Source organism: Corella eumyota, chromosome 2, assembly GCF_963082875.1.
Source record: "Corella eumyota chromosome 2, kaCorEumy4.1, whole genome shotgun sequence".
NCBI classification, from domain to species: Eukaryota; Metazoa; Chordata; class Ascidiacea; order Phlebobranchia; family Corellidae; genus Corella; species Corella eumyota.
Window position 1 is genome coordinate 4,574,738 of NC_137491.1, and position 24,580 is coordinate 4,599,317.

The following is a 24,580-nucleotide window of genomic DNA, read 5'->3' on the forward strand; positions in this document are numbered from 1 at the left end:
ACATTTTAAAATGATTTGTTAGTAATTAATATTTGCAGAAACTGCATTTAAAATAATTGCGCTTTGAAGATGTAAAATGCCTTTTATAAAAACTTTTAATCTGTTGATTTTTTTTGCGTTTTTTTCAAACAACTTAATTATTACTAAACAAATTAAACCAATGTGATTACAACGAATTTGATATAGTTCTAAACAATTGGTTAGTTTTGAAGTTTTCTAGTTAAAGAGTTAAATTCGTGAATAAAATTTATTTGTTATTTTTTATGTTTATGGTTAAGCGCTAGATGGCGATATTTTTTAAAAACAACTAGTAGAAAAGTCCAAAAAATTCTCAGAACTGCAATCACATGCAGACGTGTTGACTCAGCAAGGAGGTCTGTACAATCGCTGCTAACTTAACTTGTATTCAGTTTTATTGTTTACAAATTGAAAATTTAATACCTATGTAGAAAAGTGTTAACTCAGAAAAGTTTATTGTGGGTAGATCGGACAGTAAAGATTCAAAAAGTCAAGCAAATTAAGTATGGAATTTATTTGTGACGAACTGACTAAAAGACAAATAAAATATCAAATATTTTTTTATTTTAGTAGATTGTAAAATATATAGTTCTGTGTTTATAAAATAAAAGAATGCTTAGCAACCAGACAGATTGTTTAGATTGAAAGAAAATTAATAATAATAAAATTCTAAAGCTTACTTATCCATGATTTGAAAATTCAAAGAAAAAATGTATATTTAGTTAGTTGCAGTAGTTTAAGTGCTTACATTGTTGTTTTAATTAAGAAACAAATATGTTTTAAATACATTAAGCTTGTGTGAAATGTTTGGAATCGTTCATAAAATTTCTGGAAATAAATTTTACATCAACAATATTTAGTTTTACCAATTTACAAGTATGGACTCATCAGGACATTCTAGAAACTCAAGTATGGATGGAGGTGTAGATGAATCCGATCCTCACAGGTGATAAGAAATTAATAATTTGATCCTGTTACTTTTTAAAAGGTTAACTCAATACTTTTATAATCATAAAATGTAATATTCAGAGCACGAATCTCAAAACTTCTACATGTAAAAAATTTTTGAGTACTATACAAGTAATATAATCCTAAAAGTAAAACACCATTTTGCTATTAAAAATATAAACTATGTATATAGGGGACCAGAAGCTTCGGCCGTGAGAAGCTTCGGCCAGAAGGTTCGGCCTGCAAAAAACGCGGGGGGTCGGTGACGAAATTGCCGCGTAAAATGTCATTTTAAGACCATATTTTACCGATATTCAAAATAAAATTTGACAAAAAGTATAATACATAAAAAAAATTTAATAAGTTGTTACGATAAATATATATGTTAGTTTTTAGAATATTTATTTTTTTTAAAATTTTTGTTTCAAAAATGTATTTTTAAAACGGATTAAAGATGGGCGCTTATGGCCTGCATAATTTTTCATCTAACTGCGGGAAGTCCACGACGTAAAGCCCGCGTTTGATGTTAACGTAAGACTGTATTTTATCGAAATTCAAAATAAAATTTGACAAAAAGTATAATGTAAAAAAAAATTTTATTTGGTTGTTACGTTAATGACATACGTTAGTTTTTAGAATATTTTTTTTTTTAAATTTTTGTTCTAAAAACATAATTTTTTTAATGTTTTGGCTAGTAAAAATCTTTAAAAATTTATATAATAAGTCGGTAAATGAAACACTGTATATATCTTAACATTAAAGTTTATAAAATTAAGGAGCCTATAAAAAAAATTTATTATAAGATTGTTGAATGCTATTGCATGGTATGTATATTAATTGTATTTATAATATGCCTTTGGTTTGAATTTTGAATCAAGTTGTAGCATACAAAATTCTAGTGTCAGTTGATTACATTTCAAGAGAGTTCATTTTAAGTTCAATGCTTCTTATCAGTGTGCCTTTTTAATTGTTTAATGTATAAACCATAAATTAGTGAATTGTTTTTACAGGTATCGGGAATGTGACGACATGTTAAGTCGTCGAATGGCAGGTAATTTACCTGCACCACTTCGAAAGAAAAAGAACGAAGAAAATTATAAAAAATTTATCACACCGACCGGTGACCCAATGGGATATGTTCACCAACATATGAGGTTCATTCTTTTTTTAACCAATTTTTATTATTTGTAGTTATAAACTAATTTATCAAACAAATTATAAAAATTTTTAACTAATATATAATATTTTAATTATACTCCCAAAACAATTTTTTTAATTTCTGTAAACTGGCAAAACATAACAGTAACTTAAACTACTAGAACTGTAAACTATATTATGCTTATTAATAAAGCACCATATATTTTTTATAAAAGAAGTAAAAGTATGAGTGATCTAGCTGTTGAAAAACACCAACAAGATGAATTGCGTGACGAGAGAAACAATAGGTACGAGGAACTTCAACATCTAAAAGAAGTTTTAAAAGAAGAAGAAGAGACGTGGACATCAGTAAGTAAAAAAAATTAACAAATTAACTTTAATCTTGCTTTAATTGCCTACTCTGTGTTCAAATAATTAATAATTAATTTTTAATTTCTATGTAGTGGTACTAAAATATGTTTAGTAAACTTTGCATTGTTTAAAGTGTATGAATAACGATATCTTGTTCAATCTAACATTCCTAATAAGGCATTGTGTAATCTTCTAACTAATTGTATATACCAAGTTATAAATAAGGAGGTTACATTTTAAATTGTTGACAGATTGAAGTAAGTTCCATAATTTAAATTAAAATTTGGGTTATGTGTATATATTTAAAACTTTCTTAAACTTTTTAACTAAACGTATCCCTATTAGTTTATAATTATTATTGTGATTTAAAAATGAAGTTCATATTAATTGTAAGCTAATTTTATTGTTATGTACAATAGGGCGTAAGTATTTGAAATAAAATACCTTTCTTATTTGATAATAAGATTATAAATTTTTATGGCAACAGAATGACTTATCCACTGTCTAGTCAAAATATAAGCCCAAAAATATTACCTTATTTTATACAAGTAAAAAATCTAATAGTTAAATTTTTTCCTGTATGTTGCATTTTTTTTTACTTTGTTTAATTTTTCTTTAGCCTAAGGTTATTTTATGTGATCAGCAATGTTAACTATTTATCTCATGAGCGTATATGCGCATACAAAACGTGATTTATTGGTTTTTCGTGTTGTAAGGATTAATTTAAGCCTTTAATACTTTCTAAGCTATACTCAAGTAATATTAAATTTTACCAATATTAAAATTTTGTGTTGTGATATTTTTTGTAGAATTTGGCAAACTGGAAAAATCGTCGGCGTAGTGCGACTTTGGATGTATTAAGACGCAAAGAAGATAGAGAGATTGTGGAACAACATCAACAACAACCAAGACGGAGAGCAAAAACCTACAAAGAAATGGTTGAAGACAAGTAAGTTATTAATTAAACAAAAAAGGTTTATTTCTTATCTTACAAAATATATATATAATGTTTAATTTAAATAAAGGTTACAACATTTTTTTTTGATTTCTTAAAAAAATTTTATTTTTTTATAGAAAACGCAGAGATCTTAATTTGTTTGATGAAGATGGATATCTTTCTTCTGATCTTCATATTGATGATGGCAACAGAAACTCAAACAACTTTACAGTTACTGACAATAAACCTTCCAAAAAAGTTCCGTATCGGGGTGCTATATCAGTACCCAACATTCAGGTTCATGCCAGGAGGACGCCTGCTAAAATCAACCAAGAAGAAAATCAAGTTCCTCGGAGAAGCAGGTCACCAGGTCTTGTAGCCAAAGTGCAACCAGTTACATATACTTCAAAAGTCACGGCAAGAATTAGCCACGTTCCGACAGAAAGTGAAGATTCCGATGCTAAAGCTGACAGTTCTTCGCAATCATCTGGAAATAAATACTCCCCACGATCTCCTGTTTCAACTCCACGCTCACAAACAACTCCACGATCCACTGCTCCTAACCATAGTGAACCAAAAACTTACTCGAGTACTTATCAAACTGCTCCTTTGAGGCCCAGAAGTCAATCCCCACCTTCAAGATCCACCTACTCCTCCACTACTTCTGTTGTAATGAGAAAAAAGAATCCTGCTGCTAATAAGTATGTGTGTTTTTGATCCATAATATATTATATGTCTTGTAACACCAAAAAAATCTTGGTTAATTTTAAACATAATTTTAAATTTTTGTTAATATGTAAAATTTCAATTAAAACTGGTTTGTTAAAGTTGTTCAATTTATTTTAAGACCTCGTCCAAAATCAGAATACAGTCCTAGAGATAAGGTGTCTGACCGTGCTGCAACTTTACCACGCAACTACCACAATTACAATGCCCCCAAGCCTTTTGAAAAGGGGCCAAGCTCTTTTAGTCAATATCGAAAGTCCCAATTTGCAAGCAAGCGTAACATGTGGGAAAATATTGCAACCAAGGAACCTGAACCAGCCCACAACAATCCACCAAACCTGGCTGCTTTGCTAAAAAATGATACTGACCAAACAACCCGGGATTCCTCTGACGAAGACAATGGAGACAGAAACAATGTCGTATCGAACGGTTTCAGCTCGACAAAGTATACAAAACCCGAAACTGTTGCCCCAGAAATACATTCAAAAGAAACTTTTACAAAACCTAATAACTCGAATCCTGCTTCAAAACCATGGCAAAGAGATATACTGCCAAACAAACAGAAAGATAGCAGTTATCGCCAGGTAGCAGCTCCCCACAGTTGGAATAAATCTGCAAGTCTTCCTCGAGGTCACACTTTAAGTACTTACCAGCCTAAAAAAGCGGAACCAGTACAGAATGGCATTAATACAGAAAAGGTATTTCGTTTAGCTTTATTATTTTTAATGCTTTTTCTAATTTTGTTAAAAAAAATTAAAATTTTAATTGTTTTATGTATTTAAAATTTAATATTTAGGTAACTCGCCCTCAACTACAACCTCCTGCACAGAACAATCCAATATCCAAGGTTTCGAACAAATCATTGTCTCCAAGAGCTGGCTCCGGAGGACCTGATCCTCTTTTTGATGACATGAAGATTTGCATCAACCAACGACCGAGAAGTGAAAAGGGATTTGGATTTACAGTAAGAGGAGGGGATGAAGGAAAACCTGTTATTGTAAACACAGTTAGCCCAGGTAGGTTAAAATTTGTTTCTTTAATGACATTTTAAATAGCATATTTATTATTTAAAGTGGGTTAAGTACAGTGTGATTAATTTTATTGCTGTGCAAATAATGTCATTTTGTGTTTTTTTTATTATGCCTTGTTTTAAATTGTGATATTTACTTGGTTTTTTTATATATATTATGTATTTGACTGCTATAACAGCAAACCTGGCTTAACAAAATGAGCTGTTTTAATTAAATTAAGCTTCAGGCAATGGTTTAATAACAATGTTCGCTAATTGTCACAAGTTGATTACAATGTCTAGCAGTTATCCTAAAAAAGTAATACAATTTTAATTGTATGTTTTTTAAATATATTAGTAATGACAATGTTTCAGCGTTTTGGTATAGCAAAAAATCATTGTGACAAAAACATAATAATGACTAATTTTATGGAACTTAATTTGTGTTTTGGTATTTTATTTATTTTGTTTAAAAACAATTATGAATTCATGTTTTAAAACCAAATTTCATCATTTTTATATGGTTATTTATAACACTGTAGTAGGTACTACTATTTGTTCTAATCTCTTTCTTCTTGTTTAAAGAAAATAAGTTTTACAGTCACCACTTTTTCAAATCAAATAATGTTGAAGCACTTTTAAATAGGAAAACTTTAATTTTGTTTGCAGTGTACACAAGATTGTATGTGGTCAGACATTCTATTTGTTTTACATATTTCAGTATTCAGCCAAAAAGATTGCATTATTCTTAAGGTTTTGATTTGAGAATTTAAAATATATATAGGCCTACTTTATATTTGGGACATGTTTTTAAATTAAAATTCCAATTCAATTATATTAACAACAAGGGTTTTGCTTTGTAAAGTATAAATCGAACCTTACCATCTGAAAGAACTTGTATCAGGTTCTCTTTATATTGTATGTAATGTGGAAATAAAAATGTGTGCTTTGTGTTGTTCCCTGCCACTTTGCCAGCTTTCAGAGTGGCAATGCTTCATTGAGTGGCCATTGTTCTCTCATTCGTTTAGGAAGGGAATCAGCACGGAAAATGGGCTTTTCTTGCCTTTCAAAAATTACTGACTCATTGGTTTTGTTGAAAATGTTGAATTGACATTTAAAAGTAAACAATTTATTTTTTGTTAAAAAAAATTTTTGAATAATTTTTTTATTATATATTTTTTGAGGTTAAAAATTGCTTTAAAATATAACAGAATAAGCTTGTTTGTATTGGCTTTATTGTGAAATTGATCTTGTTTTTGAGCTAGATTCCGGGCCAAAACCAACTAACCCTTTGTCTGTTGCCTGTAGTTAGTTTTAACCCAATGTCATAGGCTTCAATGACTTAATTGTATGTTGCCGCGGTTGATTTAGAACTTCTGTGTTTGTTTATTTTTGTAGAATGTGTAATTGACAGCAAAATTGCACCTGTGCTACGAGTTTGAAAAAAATTAGGCTAAAAAATAAATTTATATTGTATTTTTATTTTTTGTGTAACCCACCCTATGCTTTTATTAAGCAATTTTTATTTGGTCTAGTAGTTGTAATTGGACTAAAGTTCATAAAAACTTTTTGTACAGTGAAACAATTAATTAAGTGAGTTAGTGTCAATCATGTTGTTAGTAAAGTGTCATTAACATTATTTTAAATCAAGGGTCATTACTAAAAAGCTGATCTATATTTAATCGCATATTAATCTTTTTGTGAATATTTTAACGAAAATTTTGCAACCAACCTTTTTTTATTTTTAGGAGGTGCTGCAGATATTTGCCAACTTTGCGTTGGCGACGAAATATTGGCGATAAACGACGTTCGACTTTCAGCCTCGCTCACCCAAGATGGAATAGTAAAACTAATTGTGGACAGTGTGATTACTGGCAACTTGTCTCTTGACATTCGCAGATACGGAAAATCTAAAAAAAGTGAGACTTCTTTGTTATTATATAAACTAAATATTTACATATACAAAGTTAAGCTTTAATAAAACTTTTTAAAAAAAATATTTTTTTCATTAAATACTTTAGCCGACAATAAGTGTTGCATGTAAAAAATAGAATATTTGATAATATAATTTTTTTTACGTTTTTATCTCATATTGGCATACATGGATTAAGCACCTGACTTATATATTTGTGATGGAGTGACTGTCAATGACACTTGTACTAAAATAAATTAACTTTAATGCTTTTTAAGTACCAAGGTTGCTATTGGAAGACCATTATATGATTTATTACTTAAAAAAGTTTTCAATAGCGAAGTACCACAAGCTTGTTAATTAAATTGTTGACTTTACTTTTTATCTATTTTTGTTTTTTTTTAAGGCCCTTCGACTAAATTTACACTTACTTTTTGCAAAAAAAAAAAAATTTAATATTTAATTGATTATAAATTTAATAACAAGGTTGAAAATATATGTTTTTTGTAACACATACATTAATGATTTAAAAACATACTTCTAGCCAATCCAATGCGATTAAGCGGAACAAAAGTTGTAATGACACCAGGAGGTTTTGTTCAAGTAAGATCAGATCGGGGAAAATCTCCGACAGTTTCGACTAAAATGTTGAACGGAAATTCAATGCATAAGAATTACAACAAAGTCAGTACCAAAATATTATTTTTAAACTGGATTAAATTAATAACAAGATGGTTTTAAAATATATAGTGAGGTTAAGTGGAGGTGTGTTAAATTTATTGGGTTTTAAAATAAAACACTGGTAAATTACAACAGGCAAATATTTGTTGTAATCATACTGTATTATGTGATATAAATTAGGCTTCTGGGTGGGCACTTAACTAGTATAATTAATACATTGTCAACAAAATATATTAAAAAAAGTTTTTGAAGTATTTTTACTATTTATTAGGTTGTAAAAGTTATAAACACATCCATCTTTCACTTGTACAAAGACTTTTAATGGTTGTTTTATTTTAAATGGTTATCTCCTAATTGCCTGAACTTTGTATTGACTTTGCAGCATTTTTCTTTCTTATACTTGGGCTCAATGTTGACACAAGCTATGTGGTTCATTACCACAATAACAAGGGCTCTTATTGGTGGACTAAAATATTTTGTTTAATGATGCAATTCATTAGACTTTTTATGAGTTGGTGTTTTGTCACAAAATTATGATCTTCAATATAAAAACATTTACAATTTGAATTAAGTATTTCTCATTTTAAAAATAATTTTTAATTTTTAAATTTTTTTCATATTAACAAAAGGACGAAATTCGTCAAGATTCCGGGGCTTCGATGGACGATGATCTTCCCCCGCCTCCTCAACACTTGGTTAACCCAATAAATATCCCCAAATTACATTCATCGCCTCCTCCAAAAAGGGAAAGTGCAATGAGCAGATTGTCACCAAAAAGAAATTTTCCTCCGTCTTCTACTTCACCAACTTACAGGTTTTTTTATTTTTATTTTTTGTTGTTTTAGCCCTAAATTGTTTTATAAAAAAATGTATTATCAGTGCGCTGGTATTTTTAATAAAGATACATAAAAATTAAATAACTTATTACCATGTTTTTGCGGATAAATGTATTAAATGTTATTACTTGTTAATACGCCAATACTACAAAGTTTTGGTTCCTTTTGTGGTAAAAATAATAAATACAAGTGTAATAAAATAGATTTTGTTTTATTCCATGCACTTGCACATACATTTTATTATAGTTTGTCCACACTGTTGTATGTGGTTATTTTCCTTAAGTATATAGAAGCAGGCTAATCCCTGTTAAGCATATGATTTATTGCTCTTAACATTGCACTTACATACTACATGTGCAACCAAGTAGAACTTTTTTACTCACTTTTGCGTAAATTAAAATTGATGTGGTATGGTTATGGCTTTGAAAGCATTTTAAAACACCAAGGTATATTTCTAACTTTAATTTTACACCAACAAAAATGTGTGAATTATTTATAAAAGCCTGCTGTGTTAAACTGTATAGCAGTGCCTAAAAAACTGAAATTTGTAAATAGAATCATAACCAAGTGCTTATGATGTTCTAAATTTAAAGTATTTGGCGCAATAACATCAAGCATAACATTCTTAACACACATTACACTCAAACAGCAAAACAGTAACCTGATATGGAAAAGTAATTATCTTTCTTTCAGGCCATGGTATGTGTGGCTTTTAAAGCTGTGGTGTTCCCTTTCAATAGCAACGCGGTATTAGGTTCTTATACACATGTATGCTTAGCCTCAATTTACATTTAATTTAAAGCCGACATCACACCTGTATAAAGCATCCATCATATTAAATACCATTGTTTAAATGACATTTGCCAACTTATTCTTAGAAATTTAGTTCTTTAAATATGCTGTGTTAAACCTATTCATAAGTTCCTCTTATTTAATTTAAAAGATGATTGCATTGGTAAAAGCAAATAGTTTTAAGTACTCTTAAAGTTTTCAATTGTTTTTAAAAATTTTGTATAACATTTAAACCCAACTTTTGCTTTGTTATATTTGTTGAATTTATAAATTTTTTTCGTGTATTTTGTTTCTAGTTGCCTTACTAGGGTTAAATTTTTTTATTAATTTTACCTTAAAGGATTGAAAATGATAATTTTTTGAACAAAAAAATGTTTTTTTAGGACCACAAGTCCACTTTCCAATCTAATTGGTGCAGCGTCATCCACCAAAAACAACACATCAGGTGATTATCTAAAACTTAAAATAAATTGCTGTATGAATAATTTACTATTGGGTGTAGGCATATGACTTATATAAACATTTTACAATACAGTGTGAGTGTGTTTAAGATTAAAAATCTTTATAGTAAAACTTAGTTAATTCTCTTTTAGGATTGGATTTAATAAAACTTTTAAACTAATGCAATTATATAAGAAAAAGGCTGTACAAAGTTGTAATCAGCTTTTTAGTGTTGCAAAGCTTTTAAATTTATCTAAATTTGTACCAAGCCATACCACTAAATAATATACAAAAATTTAAAAAAAAAACTAAATTGTGAAACGAATATAATTTAATTTATAAAAAAAAAAACTTTTTGGCATTATTTTTTAGATGCTCGCCACCTGCGACAACACAGTAAATCTCCTCCGAGTCACTCACCGCATCGCTACAGAGATGAGGAAGATGACAGTGAGGAGGATGATGACGATGATGTCAGAAGAGCACAGGAGGAGATTTTCCAGGAGGAGGCTTTCAGGGCTCAAGAGAGAAAAAGAATGGATCATGATAATCAATTAAGATATCAGGTTCAAATTTTGCACAAATTATTTTTCTTGTGTTGTTAAAATAAAAGCTTAGTAAGAGCTAAATTAAATTTTTTAATTTAAAGTCAACAAATTATAAGTAATCATTTTAAAAACTTGTTTTATTTTCAATTCACGATCTTTTTATTGTTTCTTTTTCACACTTTTTATGGCATTTTTTGAAATTAAATTTTAATTTTTTAAATTTTAGCTTCTAGAAGAGCAACGAGTTATGGAGGAAAGAGAGGCGAAAAGGGAAGAAGAGAGAAGGAAGAGGATGGAAGATGCCAAAAGAGCAGAAGAAAAACTTGAAGAAGAACTCAAGTACACATTTTTTTTCAACATTTTCCAATCTTGCTATCTTTTTTAAAAAACCTTTTTTGTAACATGCCTAAAATTTATTCCACCTTTTTAAAAACGAACAAAAATTTAAAAAAAAAAAATTCTAAACATCAAAACTTTTGATTATTCTGATAATTAAACTTTATTTAATTGATTTCAGGAGAATCGAAGAGCAAAAACACCAACAACAAAAAAGAAGGGAAGAGGAAAAAAGAAGATTGTTGTCATCAGACAACACCTCAACTGGGTAATTAGTTTACTATTATGTTTTCGTTTAATAAACAACTAGTAATGTGTTTAAATGATGATGGTTTTATAACTTAATAAAGTTATACTGGTAATTTTTTCAAACAATCATAAATATTTTACAGTTAAACACAAAGATATGCATAACATATTCATTGCTTTTTTTAGTATGTGGATAATAGCTAGTTGTTTTTTATTATTATACAATTAGCTCACATGAGGTCGTGGGTTCAATCCCCACTGATCTCATGCTGTAGCGCCCTTGAGTAAGGCGATATAAACGGTATGAACTCCTGCTGAGCCAGCACTTAATCAGCAGCATAATTATCGGGCAATTATAATCTATAATATCCCAAACTGCCACAGGCAACTCGAGACTGGGTCGGAGTAACTGATGTTACTCTATGTTTAAGTCGCGCATTCGACTTTCCCACATCGAGGATAAAGATATATACAAAAAAAAATGTTATATAAGGCGCATACTTTAAACACCTTGTATTGCAGTGTACAAAGGAAAAGTGGAAGTACAAAACAACCAGGTTTAAGTCATTGGCTGATTGAAGAAGCGGAAAGAAAGAGGATAGCAGAGGAGGAAGGTAGACAGCGAACTAATGCGTTGGAATACTCAAGGAATCCCGTAAGTTTTTGGTCACCAAAATTCTTAAATCCAACTGTTTGATGTTTAGAATGAAGCAGGTTAAATAACTGGTATTTAACATGTAATAACTTGTATTTGTTTAGTCGGCTGGTGGAGGGGGTTTACCCGATCACGTGATTCAGCATTTAACCAATCGCACGACGTCACGTAATTCCCATACCCCGGGCACACTAACCGATCTCTGGAACGACCCGAACGCCCACGCTACTCTGTTGTAACTTTGATCTAAATACACCGAGAATTCGGTAAACCAAAAAGACTACAGCGCCAAAATTGCCGAACAGTTCCTAGTCTTGTATATATGCCTAAATAAAAAAAACAACATTATCGAAAACAGCGTCAGAACGATTATCTATATACTGTTTAATGTAATAAAATGGTCGAAAAACCCTGACCCATTTCTTCTAAATTAGCATGAATGGCCTTTAAAAAAATTACATCCGCCGTTTTTTTTAATTTGGTTTGCTTTTCGCGGGTATTATTTGTCTGGTTATTCTTAATGCGGAATTTTTAAATGATTATTTCTGTAATATATTATACTGCGTTTGATTGCATTATGCTTGTATAATTTTTGTGCACGTGACTTATTTCAACACTAGACCGTGTATTTTCTTAAACGTCATATATATCCAACGACACGGTGCATGGCTTGCAAAACCTTGGTACTAATAATAACGCGGTAACTGTATTTTATATAGTATTTTTATAACAAAAACTCTGTAATACCTTTATTTAAAAACAAAAATAATTTATGGTACCATCCTATATTTCTGTACATATTTTTACAACGTTTTTTTAGATGCTAATAGTAACAAATCGTTTATTTTCTGGTGCCAGTAACAATGTCGCATAGCTAGTTCCAGTAATTTTTCTTTTTTTCACAAATAATTTGCGATCAAACGCGCATGTACTCTATTTTTCTTCTTAATTTTTCGCTGTAGCGCCTACGCTCATTGTGATTACGTATAGTGTTTTATTTTTGGTACGCCGTGTATGGCGATACACTTAGTGTATGGAATTGGATTGTTAAAGTCGTGTGTCGGTTGAACGTAACAAATTGTTTTGTTTTACTTAATAACTAACGTTGTTTTATAGCGATATATACATATATATATATGATATTAATTGTGTTGCAAAATCGTCTTAGTTGTTTTTATAACTGGGTAAATTGGCGTTTGTCAATATTTTTTACAATAATCTTTGGGTTGGTAACAAATTAAGAACTTTCAAATTAACAGTTTTTATCCCAAAAATTTTATCTTTTCTATTAAGGACATCTTTTTCCGCAGTAATTTTCTCAGGATTAATGCGAATTGTCACCAAACGGCAATACAGCCTTTGTTTTTACATATTTTAACCTCTCAAAAAACACGTGTTCCATATTGTGCTTTTTTGCTTGCAACAACTAAAACAAAAAAAATTTTTTTTTCTTGAAAATTGTTTATCTTTTGCGATGTTTGGTCACGTGATCGTGTATGATTCGCGCTTTGCCGATGATGTTTTAAAGTCGCTTTGCCATCCTAAATGTAGCTGTAGTGGCGACGTTACTTGTAGATCGTCGACGGCCAGTAATAATAAATCATAGCTGCAAATGTTGTGTCTATTTTAAGAGAAAAACTTTCTAAGGTAAAGTTTCTATCTATCTGCCTTCAACGTTGGGCATTTTTTTGTATATATTTTTATCCTCGATGTGGGAAAGTCGAATGCGCGACTTAAACATAGAGTAACATCAGTTACTCCGACCCAGTCTCGAGTTGCCTGTGGCAGTTTGGGATATTATAGAGACTATAATTGCCCGGTAATTATGCTGCTGATTAAGTGATGGCTCAGCAGGAGTTTATAGCGCCTTACTCAAGGGCGCTACAGCATGAGATCAGTGGGGATTGAACCCACGACCTCATGTGTGATGTAGCTAGAGTTTTTACCACCACACCACGCTCCCGGTTTTACACCACGCTGCCGGCATATACAGATAAAGCACAAATAATAACGTGCAAGAACCAGATTTCAAAAACTTGCTTTTGTTTTTGCAAAACCTGTTTTTTACGTGACCCGATCTTTGCCTTAATCAAGCCGGCGGAAAACGTGTTTTACTCGCACAAATTACGCGTCTCTTGTAAATTCCACACGCACGCGCATTGACTGGGCACAAGAAAGTAGATGTATGCAGTAAATTGAGCTTGTTTGTTATAGTGTTGTATGAATTAAAAACTTAACTTTTAATAGAAATATTAATTTGGTGAAAAAGTATAACTTTGACTTTAACAGTATAGTATTTATTACAATTAGTTTTAGATTTTAATATTCCTAAGGTAGTCACGTTTTTAATTAACTTTTGATATAATATAGAGCTTAAAAAAAATTAATTATGTAAATTAATTGAACAATGTTAGGTTAAATTATACCTATTACAAGCCGCTCGTGGGCGCTACAGAGCAACAAAAATCAACATGTGTCCACGAAGGTAAACTTATTATTATTTATTGAAAACAAAAAATATATTTGTATTTGCGTACTAATAAAAAATAACTTTTTTATATAAAAACTGTATATTTTTTAGTTTCTTTTTTTTTTGTAAAATTAACCAGTTTTACTTCTTCGTCAATATTTTGATGTATGATTTTGCAACCATAAAAAGTTTTTTTAATTTAAAACGCGATGATGAAAATAAATTATGGTTTTATTTGTTTAGTAGCTGTTGCGGTAGAACAATTACCTTAATCAAGTAATATAAAACACCGTAAATCAACGCTTTCCGTACGGTAAGCAGTATTTCTAAAATATTTTATTTAGATAGTGGGGATTGATTTATAAGTCGCTATTAATTTTTCCGCTATATTTACTGCTTTGGCGAATTTGATTACGTTTCCCTGGTGTTTAATATACACCATAAACGATCACTTTGCAAACAAATCAACAAACACCCCTGATTTAATTTAAAAGCCTTTGATCGCTTACTAGTACAAGGGTATAAGTATTGTATTTATATCGCGATACCGACGCCTGTCTCCATTTAATGATAGGTTCGGTGCGATTTTGAGGTCGCTAGTCTATAGCGTCATTGAGAATTCGGCGAAATTTCTGAGTCGCTTTTGTTGTAGAAACAAAAACAGTTTTTTTTTGGTTGTTTAATATTTATTTTTATATTATATGATAATTATATTTTTTCGGTAATTACATTTTTTTTGTTTTTCCGTAAGATTTTTACTCAGCCTATACTACGCTTTTTAAACCAGCTGTTTATAGCGTTCAGCTTTAAGTTTACCTTGAGGTCAAGCCGCCGTAGCAGAGAGTCGGCGCCATATAGACACCCGGACGACACATAACACTTCAAAGCGCCTTAAAAAATGTCGAAAATGAAAAACTTTGTTCGCTAATTTTACGAGGATTTGGCCTCAGAAAGCCGCTAAATCCTACTATGCTTCTTTTTATGAACACCAACGTAGCCACTCTGTAGTGCAGAGTGTCCTATGACGTATAAGACGTGTGTTGTGGCGAAACTTGTCCACAATTGCACAAACTTAATTGGCTTAATTTACCCATCAGATTTTCCCACTCATTTTGTTAATTTCCTCAAGTCCCTTAATCTATGATGTCCTTGAAAATGGCAAGTTCAATATCAAACATATTTAAATTGTCGTGTTAATATTCCTAAACCATGTATTATAATAATTCCTTTTTTAATTTTTTCGTGGGAAATGTAAAGCCGCTTGTATAATGCGGTCGTGTTACGCTCTTCTGTAACGCATTATCCCCCCTATCACTCGGAAGTAGCCGTAAATAATCAATAAGTAAACAAATCGACAAATAATTTGCACGTCGCTCATTCGGGCGCCCGAGCAGCTACCGAGATAACCAGGTAATGAGATAAAAATCCAAACACTGAAAACAAACACACTGAAGGCCCGGTGAGCTTTTGGTCGTAACAGATAGGCGGGTTAGAGCCGAGTAGCCGGCTGTCTGGCGCCGGTCGCCACCTGTTATGTGGTCTAACGCTGACGACCTATGATAAACAATGCAAGAATTGAGGTAGAGAGAGAAAAAACTTCCTAACATTTTCATCTTGAAAAAATAGGAGAGAGTTTTTTTATAGTCAGGGAAAAAAGGCTTGCTTGAGATTTTAACTTTACATCTCTTTAACTTAAATTTTGCTACCGTCAAATATAGACGATTTGTCTGTAAATGATTCATTTACATAATTTATTGTTTTATTGTCTTGTTTAAAGTGTGCTTCATACAATCAAAAACAAAAATTTATTTAATCTGTATCTAAATATATTGTAGAACATATAAATTCGTGTTTTATAACATTAAAAGTACGTATTTTGACATAAAACCTTGCGTATAATTCTGCGCGTAAATTACTCGACATTTTGCATTTCCAACTTCTTGAAACCGATTTTTTTCTCATTATTCAATAACACGATCCCCCATTTATGTCGACACTTGATCTGGCCACCGACACGTGACTCCGCATAACCTTTGACCCTTACGAGGCGCCTTTAATTCAAGTAGCTCGACCGGAAGTGAAAACTCGGAACCTGCCTACTTGTTCGCATTGTTCGTTGACAATGGATCAAAATTGAAACAAAATGGCCTTTAAAGACGATTTAACAACAAAGCAAGTATAACTCAAGTCGTATTTTTTTACTAATCTTCCTTATTGTTAAAGGAAAATGGTAATTTGTCACACTTAAACAATTCCATTGCATTTGCACCAAGGTTTGGGATAGATTTATCCAAATTAATTGCTTACGTTTTTTATTCGCAATAGTCAATGACATACAATAAATTTACTAAAACCGAAATATTTCTTTAAACTTAGGCCCGGTGTTTAAACATACGTTTAACTAATAATTGTAGGTTCGAGCACTTTACAGGTTTACGTAATGTACAAGTTTAGCGATTCTACCACAGACACATTTTATAAGCTTTCCCGCGACAACTCGTTAAACCTTCGGCGTCAGTTTTCTCGTTTGTTTATATTCGAAACCGTGCTTACAAAACAGGTTTAAGTCAACTTATGGCGAAGCATTTAATTATGATTGATCTCTATTTTAAGTTAAGTAAAAAACTTCCTGTTTGATGATTTTTCTGCCAATCGTTGGTTTCTTTGATTTCTTTTAAGCCCAGATAAGCAAGAGTTCAAAATTGTTGTGTTTTATTAGCAGCCTATCAAAGAAAACACTATTGCATACAAAAAGAAAAAAAAAGAACAGAACATGGAACTTTAAATAATTGCATTTTACTTTACACAAAATAGTAAGCCCTGGGATATACAAAAAGTAACACATAACGAAACATACTGCCCTGTTTTTGGCTAGTGCTAGTAGTAAAAAAGTAACTGCAATTTTAGTAACAAAATGGACACGAATAAAACGAGCGTTTTTAAACAAATTCTAAAACTGCAAGCTAATTCAGATTTTAATTTAAACAAACAAAAAAGGTATCCAAATATGGTGTAAATTTAAAAATATGTTTAACATTATTCGTTGTCGTGGAATGTAGCTTTAACGTCGCTTTGCGACGTCGTCTTGTCAACACTATTTTGAGGGGACATTTGCTCGGCCTGTGACGTATTAGACTTGTTTATGACGTCATCAACATCGTCCTCGACGCTTTCCACATCGATCTCGTCGCATTTTTCCACTTCGTCTAGTTTTGTGACGATTTTAGATTGTTCTTGTTCGGGAGTTGAATAACTTACTGTTTGGTTGCTTTTTAAGGGTTGTGTATTCTTATTTGCATTGTGTAGCTGTGTATCTTTATCAAGAACTTCGTTGTTGTTGTCATCCGGATTCTGCCGATTGTGGCGTTCGTAATTTACCATTTCCCACTCGATTTGAGCCTTATTACTTTTTCTTCGGCTTCGAGCTCGGCTTTCAGACTAAAATAAAAACATGAATGATTTATTTGGATGTCTATGTTAATAAATCAATATGCATTAGTAAATTGCACTTATATTTATTCAGATAAGGATAAATGCAAGTTATTCACATACTATTAACAATTAAAATATACCAACTTTATTAATAATGTACCTGTAAAACTTTTGTGCACTGGTCAACTCCTTGTGGAAATGTAATGGTTTCGTCACGGCCAGCCATCACCGATAGTGTGCGAATATATGAACATGCAATTCTGCAGAAAAAAATTAACAGGTGATAAATTATTCAAATACTTTAAACAGGTGCAACTTATGCTTTGCATAATCATTTCATTTCAAAAAAAATCAAAATCGTTTGCACAATAGGATTCTACAGATTAACTGCTTCTAATAATATTTCCCTGTGAAAGTTTTAACCATACCTTAAAATGGCAAGCTTCGAAAGCTTTTGGTTGCAACTATAACTAGGTATTTGTGCTCGTAATTCGTCAAAGGCCGAGCTTATTGTATGGACCCGAGTTCTCTCCCGGGCATTAGCTACAAGGCGTCGTTCTCTGGTGAGGTTCTTGTAGTTCCCGGAGCCAGGATTCGCCCCGGAACCTGATGTGTCCAGCATTGACATCTCCCGATCCTGATAAATAATTATAAAATAAATATTAACAAAATGTCTTAATAATTACTATTGTTAATGGGATAAATATATTTGGATTGATTCTAAAATAATTTAATTGTAATATATTACCTCATCATCATAATCCAAACGACCCACGCTCTCGAAATTCACCATTTCATTCAGTTTTGGTCTTGGAGGTACAACTGGCTTCGGCTTTGATTTATCCTTTATTTTACGATCCTGCCGCCTCTTTTCTACCTTGGTTGTAATCTTGTGGTGGCGTTTATGGTTTTTTGCTTGATCGTTATTACTGGCTTGTTGGTGGAATGACTCCGTGTAGGCTGACTCAGGAAGTCCACGGCCTTTCGACCTTGCGGTGAAACCACTTTTTTGATCTTGTTGCGGCGTTGACTTTGTGCTTCCATGTTTTGTGTAGTCCGGTCTAGTTTCATAGAAAACGGGAGAGTTCGAGTCGCAAGAGCCTGAATGATGCCTTCTTTGTTCACGGGGTGGACTTTCCAAGCTCGGGTCACGTGAATTAGCGACCCGTGTGAGTTTCGAAATTTTTCGACGATCGCCTGAAATGTTGTTTGGTTTCGTGGGAGGTGAAAGTAAACTGGTATTTGTGGTTTGATGAAGAAAAGAAGATTGGAGTGAGGCTGCTGATAACGCGGCTGCAGTCGGAGCTAACACGCCATGTCCCAGCATTGTTGACGTATGAAGGAATGCGGGATTATTTAAATGTTGCAAAGCTTGTAATTGTTCCAAAGAAAGACCATTGTGCATGGGAAATTGCGAAAGACCGGGATTTGGAAACAAACTTCCCTGACTAAGCATTTCTCTTAGTAATAAAGGGTTGTTGAAATACGGGTTGGCGCCAAATAGTAATGGGTTATGGGCGGTGTTTAACGGATTAGGCTGTGTTATACCAGGAACTCCAAACGGCATGCCGGCCCCAGGTAGGCCGTACGCAGCTAATGCGGCTGGATTAAATAGCAATGGGTTCATGTAAGGAAAGCCGAGCCCACCCTGTTTGTACATTTCAGCAAGCGGGTGCTGGGAAATCCCCGGCGGTGAATCTGGTGAGATTTGTTCAAACGAATATTGCTCCGAGGAATTGAGTCGCATTCGTTTTGTTTCCGAGTTGCCGGAGTCTAAAGTTCGCTTGTAAGTTACGGACTTTGCGGTTGTTGGCGATAAAGCCTCACGAGAGGAATGCCGTATTCGGTTCTGTTTGTTACTTGCTGCACCTTCTATGGAATAGCGTTCATGTCGACGATCCATTTTCGATCGATTTAGAGGGTGTTTATAGATTTGAAATCCTCGTTTTCCATTTTGCGGCGCATTACTGTCATTTGTGTTAGACAACGTTTTTGCTTTTTTCGATTGGGGTGTTTCACTGCTAATTAGCTCTTCTTGGGTCATTTCCACGTTTTGACCTTTTGTTCGAATGTCTTTGGAGGTTGTTGAATGTGTCTTTCGTTTATCAGTATGTTGTAAACTTTGTTTAGCCTTGCGTTCATTTTGGTTTGCAATTTGTTTTGCGATATTGCATTCATTATTATTATTATTAATAGAGCACATGCCCGATGTTAAATTTTCCATCGATTTTCCGAGAGGTAAAGTGGGAAGCCGATCTGATGAAGCACCTGTCGACCCAAACGCGGCATACATTTGTCGCAAAATGTCACTCGAGTTGTGCTTTATTTTATTTTCCATTTTTCTTTTTGCGTTTCCCGTGGGTTTAAACGCAGATGGACTAAAACTGCTTGCTTGATGTGTTCTCATTCTAGGCGTTTCTGTTGTTTTTTTTTCGGTTGGGGAAGTCCTGTCGCCAGGTGAATTTGTACCGAAAAGCATTCGTTTTTTTAGGGGTTGAGATAACTGTTTTGTTGTATTTTCAAAATTGATATTTTTAGGCGAGTTACTTCTTGATGAAAAGTTGTTGTTGTTTTGGTTAGTGGGACCTGATTTTGGGCTTGTTGTTTGGTCCGGACGTACAAGGTTTTCTATTGTTGGTTCATAGGTGTCATATACATTTCCAAATCGTTTTGAAATGTCTTTTTTAGCAGAAGATTCGCTTTTTTCGCTGTCTGGCGAACTTGCAGTATCAGATAGAAGAATTTCCTCTCTGTCAAAAAAATGACAAATATTAACATATTGTGTTGTTGAGATATCCGGTTACAATTAGCATTTGACAGAACATTTCGAATGCGAGGTTTATATTATTTGCATTGCGCGTACAAGTCAAACAAACCTGTTGTATTCATGTTTATATACATTATTGTTCATGCGAGCGAACGATGTTGCAACGCAAGCTGGCATTATATCCCGATTTCTTTGACTTTTTTCGTAGTGATGTAACAATGCTGAATGTACCTAAACATTAATACAAAAATTATACTTAAAAATTTATAATTTACAAATACAAGTACATTATAATAATAGTTTTTTTTATTTACCTTTGGGGGAGCAGATGTCATAGCAGGTGACGTCACTTCGGTTATAACCATGTATTATGACGTCATACGTTAATAATCCTTTTTTTTATTTAATACCATTTAATAACCTTTAAAACTTTAATTTTTGCTTTAAATCTAAAAAACAATTTTTTGTTGAATTTTTATTTTATTTATTTAATTGTTTTCAACTAATCAAGCGATTAGAAATATTTCAACAATAAAAACTGCCTTTTAAGGGCAAAACACCATTTAAATAAACATGTTTACTTAAGTTTTTAAAACTTTTAACACTTTCTAAATCTACAACAAAATATCGCGTTTCTTTCGCTTCGAGATAACGAGGAGTATAATCGACGGGAAATGTTTCATTCTCGCTGGGTCGATTTAAATAAAATCTTCGTGCGGTTTTTTTCCAACACCACCTGTTCTACTTTCGGTTACGAATATTTAAAATTGCCTCTAGTTGCTTTAAAATTATCTGACCTCTGAAAAATCAATAAAAGTACAATTTCTAAATGTTGTTCGCTGTGCTGTCAACAAATTTTAAATTTTCAGTCCACCAGCTGTTACTCGCTTACTCGCAAGTACACACTACTTTCCAGTAGCTTACTAGTCGACTGGGAAACTGGTGCCTGTTACACTAAACTGCATCCTGACTCTGCGTATGGGCCGCTTCCCTTTCCCTAAGCCGCCTTCCACAACGTATTCTTGTGCTTACGCGTCACCTGGGTATTCGAAAGTGACAGCCGGATAGCACAACAGCTGTTAATTTGAAAACGGCCAGACTTGGCTTAAAAAATCTTTAAGACACCTCGAATCACTCAAACATGTGCTTGTACATAAAAACGATAAGTACCATTTCCACGTGAAATTAATTTTTTCGGTCCTGCCCATATGTCACTCATTCACACCAAAACTGACGTCGCTCTGTCTGCTCCAAATGTTTTCTTTCTCTTTCATTCTCCTTCCCACTATTTGCGCATACGGCTCTCTCATACGCACAGCGCCTTTTCTCCGACATATCTCAATCTTTTGTGTCGGCTTCTCTTATACTAATTAACCACAATAGATGTGGAATTTCGTTTCACAGATGATGATACACGTTGAGGTGTTTCCTACTAACACAAGCAAGCGTATTGAAATCTAAGGCACTGACACCTATGGTGTGAAGCACTTAATCGTCACTTTTTAACTCGTTCTAAAGCTTTTGTTGCGTACACTTAAAACCTCTTGCCGGGCATTGTCACTGCGCTTGTAATCAACATCATTTGTTGCGAATCAAACCCAGAACACCACGCGTGAGAAAAATAACGTAAAAATATTTCTTAGTAAACTAGGATAACCTATAATGCCATACACACAAATATGGTTTATTAGTTTTTTTAACATTTATTTTTTTATAAAAATAAAGTGAGTTGTTGAAAAAATCCTGTAAAGCTGTAGTTGATTTTTTTTGTTTTAATTATCGACGTTAAAGGATTATCTTTGTAATTTCAACATATGTTTGTTAATGTTCGGTGGCAAAATTAAAAGCAAAAGTCAGGTATTCTGGCTACGGGAGATGTGGCCTTTATGGAATCGATAACAGCTTGCCTGCTGCTGTCGAATGTCGCTTTCACAGCATTGCTTAGTTCGTTTTTAATTCCCAAGCGTCGCTGCGTTAAACATCTGTCATTTCATGTGCGTTTTATTCGGGAAATATTAATAGGTTTTAGTGAGATTGGGCATCTAAGAAGCAGCCACGCGAACATCCATATACTCCGATATGTACACGATAAAATCAAAAAGTAAATGTTATTCGCCGATGTAAACGCTGATAAGACTAATATGCATTATGTAACGATTTCAAACGTTTTAATGTCACTTTAAAAGCCTGTTGGTCACAATCAAATAATCAAAATCATATTTACGAGAGGATTCGGTCGTTTAATTACTCGTAAATTAATTGTTTAAATTGCCAAATCGCCAGTGCGGCGCCATCTGCTTATACTTTTGTCTCGACCGTCGTTAAATCCACCCAATAAGTTTCGTCCAAACATATTTACCTTTCTGTGACGTCATATTTTATTTCAATACAATCGGATTTATGGTGTGCGGGAAAGCTTAAGTTTTTGACAAGAACCAAGCAAGTGAAAGACTGGAATAAGTATCCGTGAAGATTCAGAGACTGGGAGGGCCGAGTTGACGCCAAAGAAAAATGCCAAACTTTTAGTAAACCAAATTCACCGTGAAGTGTTCTATCAGCATGTTTACCCCAGAATACCCGGTGTGAGGCCAAATAATCGTAAGGCATATTGAATGCCTCGTGTTCCTACAAAAAGCCTAACTAAAAAAAATGTTTTATATTATTTTAAAAACAATTTTGTTTTTACGATGTTTTTTTAACAGTTTTTAATTTTCCGGTCTGGAGTAAAATCCAAGGTTCTGAGATATATAATTAATTGGTTATGGCGGAGCGATAGCGGGAAAAAAATAACAGAAAATATGTCAATATTTTTGTTCCGTTTTTAAATCGACAAACATCAATGCATTTACGAACTCAAATTTCTGTTTTTGTTACGCGAGAAAACCGGTAATGACGGGCCTTGTTGTTTACAAAGCTTTTCGCCTCGTGCTGAATCGGAATAGCAAATTGTCGGTCGCACTGGCGCCACTGTAATGTGGCTGTGGTCACGGCTCCTTATCTGTTACATTGTTGACACTCGCTTTGCCTTCGGACAGATGCTTTACTAATTGCGGTGGTCTATTGTTCATACTACAATCCAAATTATAACAATATTGGACGCGATTTGAAAAAGGAAAAATAATTTTTACAAAAAAAATACAATTGTGTTCTTAATCATATAAAAAAATGTAATAGTCGTTTGTTTATTTATATTAATTAATTATAGTAACAACTAAAAAACAAGTTTAAGAAAGGTAATTTTTTAATTGGAAGCAAAACAACCGAAAATATTGTTTTTCTTCTCAATTGCGAATATATTTCCGATTGCCGGAGTTGTGCCATAAGATATTCAAGTGCAATCTATTGGCCATTGTATTATGTAGCCTGTGTCTCGTTCCCCTGACATTGGTTGCCAAGTTTCAATTCTTTGTCGACGAACTGGTAGTTTTGATGTGTTGTCTGACAATATGTCAGAAGGAATCAATGGCGTTAATAGGGTTAAAATCAATCGAATACAATTATTTTCCGGTGTCTAGGGGGTCAAAGCAATCCATTCATTTTTGGTGCGAATTGGTTCTAAAAATAGTTGCAATATGCCATATTCTGTCAAACTGATTTAAATCGTGAATTAAATACGGGTATGATTCGCATAGGTAAACGTGACGAGGTGGATATTTCATGAGGTGGTTGCTAGAAACGACAGCAATCGATTTTTTGGTTGCAATGAACTGCAATTACATCTGAGCTTACCCGCATCCAAATATAGGATTGACTATAAAAAAAGTTTTACAATTGCAACCCTGTGTATAAATTGTGGTGGTTTTCGTTAACATAAAATGTGTGGTTTTTGCGGTTGACAATATATAATTTGACCATGTTAATCCGCGCGAAAATAGTATTACAAAGCTGAGTGTGGTATTTCGTGTAAGTTTAACTTGAATCTGTAAAGATTCGCAAGCCTCGAATTTTTCCCACGGACAGAATATCGCCGGTATGGCGAAATGGCGGCACGCGTGAACAATTAAACGGGCATTTAACCTGTTAAGACCCGATATCAATACGACATTGTGCACGAATTTATGCTGGGTGTTCGAAAAGTACAAGAGTTACATTCTAAAGTGGCTAATTAAGTGTAGTCGCTGATGATTTGATTATTTGGAGCGAGGTGCAATTACGTTGCTCGCGTTACCTTTAACTGTACCGCCGCTACGCGATTCTATCTTATTGTTTGCGGTACGGCGAGGCTCGCGACTCGGCGGCGCCACAGTGCACAAGCGGACTAAGTAGTCTACCACCTGCCTCGCACAGAGAACATACCAATATCTTTCGTGTTTA

General features: G+C 33.0%; 2 protein-coding genes across 2 annotated transcripts; one reads left to right on the forward strand and one right to left on the reverse strand.

Moving 5' to 3' along the window:
• Positions 1-791: 791 nt before the first annotated feature.
• On the forward strand, positions 792-13,424 carry LOC145741335 (uncharacterized). The gene is made up of 16 exons (XM_082558907.1): positions 792-964; positions 1,977-2,120; positions 2,340-2,472; positions 3,285-3,424; positions 3,550-4,113; positions 4,260-4,836; positions 4,935-5,154; positions 6,896-7,066; positions 7,604-7,743; positions 8,370-8,554; positions 9,752-9,813; positions 10,182-10,375; positions 10,584-10,696; positions 10,875-10,961; positions 11,465-11,597; positions 11,702-13,424. Exons 1-16 carry the CDS (start codon positions 897-899, stop codon positions 11,834-11,836), a joined length of 3,066 nt encoding a protein of 1,021 aa, XP_082415033.1. The 5' UTR covers positions 792-896; the 3' UTR covers positions 11,837-13,424.
• Positions 13,425-16,798: 3,374 nt separating this feature from the next.
• LOC145742127 (uncharacterized) lies at positions 16,799-20,717 on the reverse strand. The gene is made up of 6 exons (XM_082559890.1): positions 20,581-20,717; positions 20,376-20,497; positions 18,248-20,249; positions 17,928-18,136; positions 17,660-17,759; positions 16,799-17,505 (listed from the first exon to the last, which is right to left on the reverse strand). The coding sequence occupies exons 1-6, from the start codon at positions 20,629-20,631 to the stop codon at positions 17,104-17,106; spliced, it is 2,886 nt and encodes a 961-aa protein (XP_082416016.1). The 5' UTR covers positions 20,632-20,717; the 3' UTR covers positions 16,799-17,103.
• Between the last annotated feature and the right edge of the window lie 3,863 nt (positions 20,718-24,580).

Excerpts from the sequence above, each read along its gene's own strand:
- LOC145741335 (XM_082558907.1), top strand. The coding sequence starts at position 897 with ATGGACTCATCAGGACATTCTAGAAACTCAAGTATGGATGGAGGTGTA. Across the intron at positions 10,962-11,464 it reads TCAGACAACACCTCAACTGG|TGTACAAAGGAAAAGTGGAA; the intron begins GTAATTAGTTTA and ends CTTGTATTGCAG. Across the intron at positions 11,598-11,701 it reads TGGAATACTCAAGGAATCCC|TCGGCTGGTGGAGGGGGTTT; the intron begins GTAAGTTTTTGG and ends GTATTTGTTTAG.
- LOC145742127 (XM_082559890.1), bottom strand. The coding sequence starts at position 20,631 with ATGGTTATAACCGAAGTGACGTCACCTGCTATGACATCTGCTCCCCCA. Across the intron at positions 20,250-20,375 it reads TATAAACATGAATACAACAG|AGAGGAAATTCTTCTATCTG; the intron begins GTTTGTTTGACT and ends TTTTTTTGACAG. Across the intron at positions 17,506-17,659 it reads AGTGCACAAAAGTTTTACAG|TCTGAAAGCCGAGCTCGAAG; the intron begins GTACATTATTAA and ends TTTTTATTTTAG.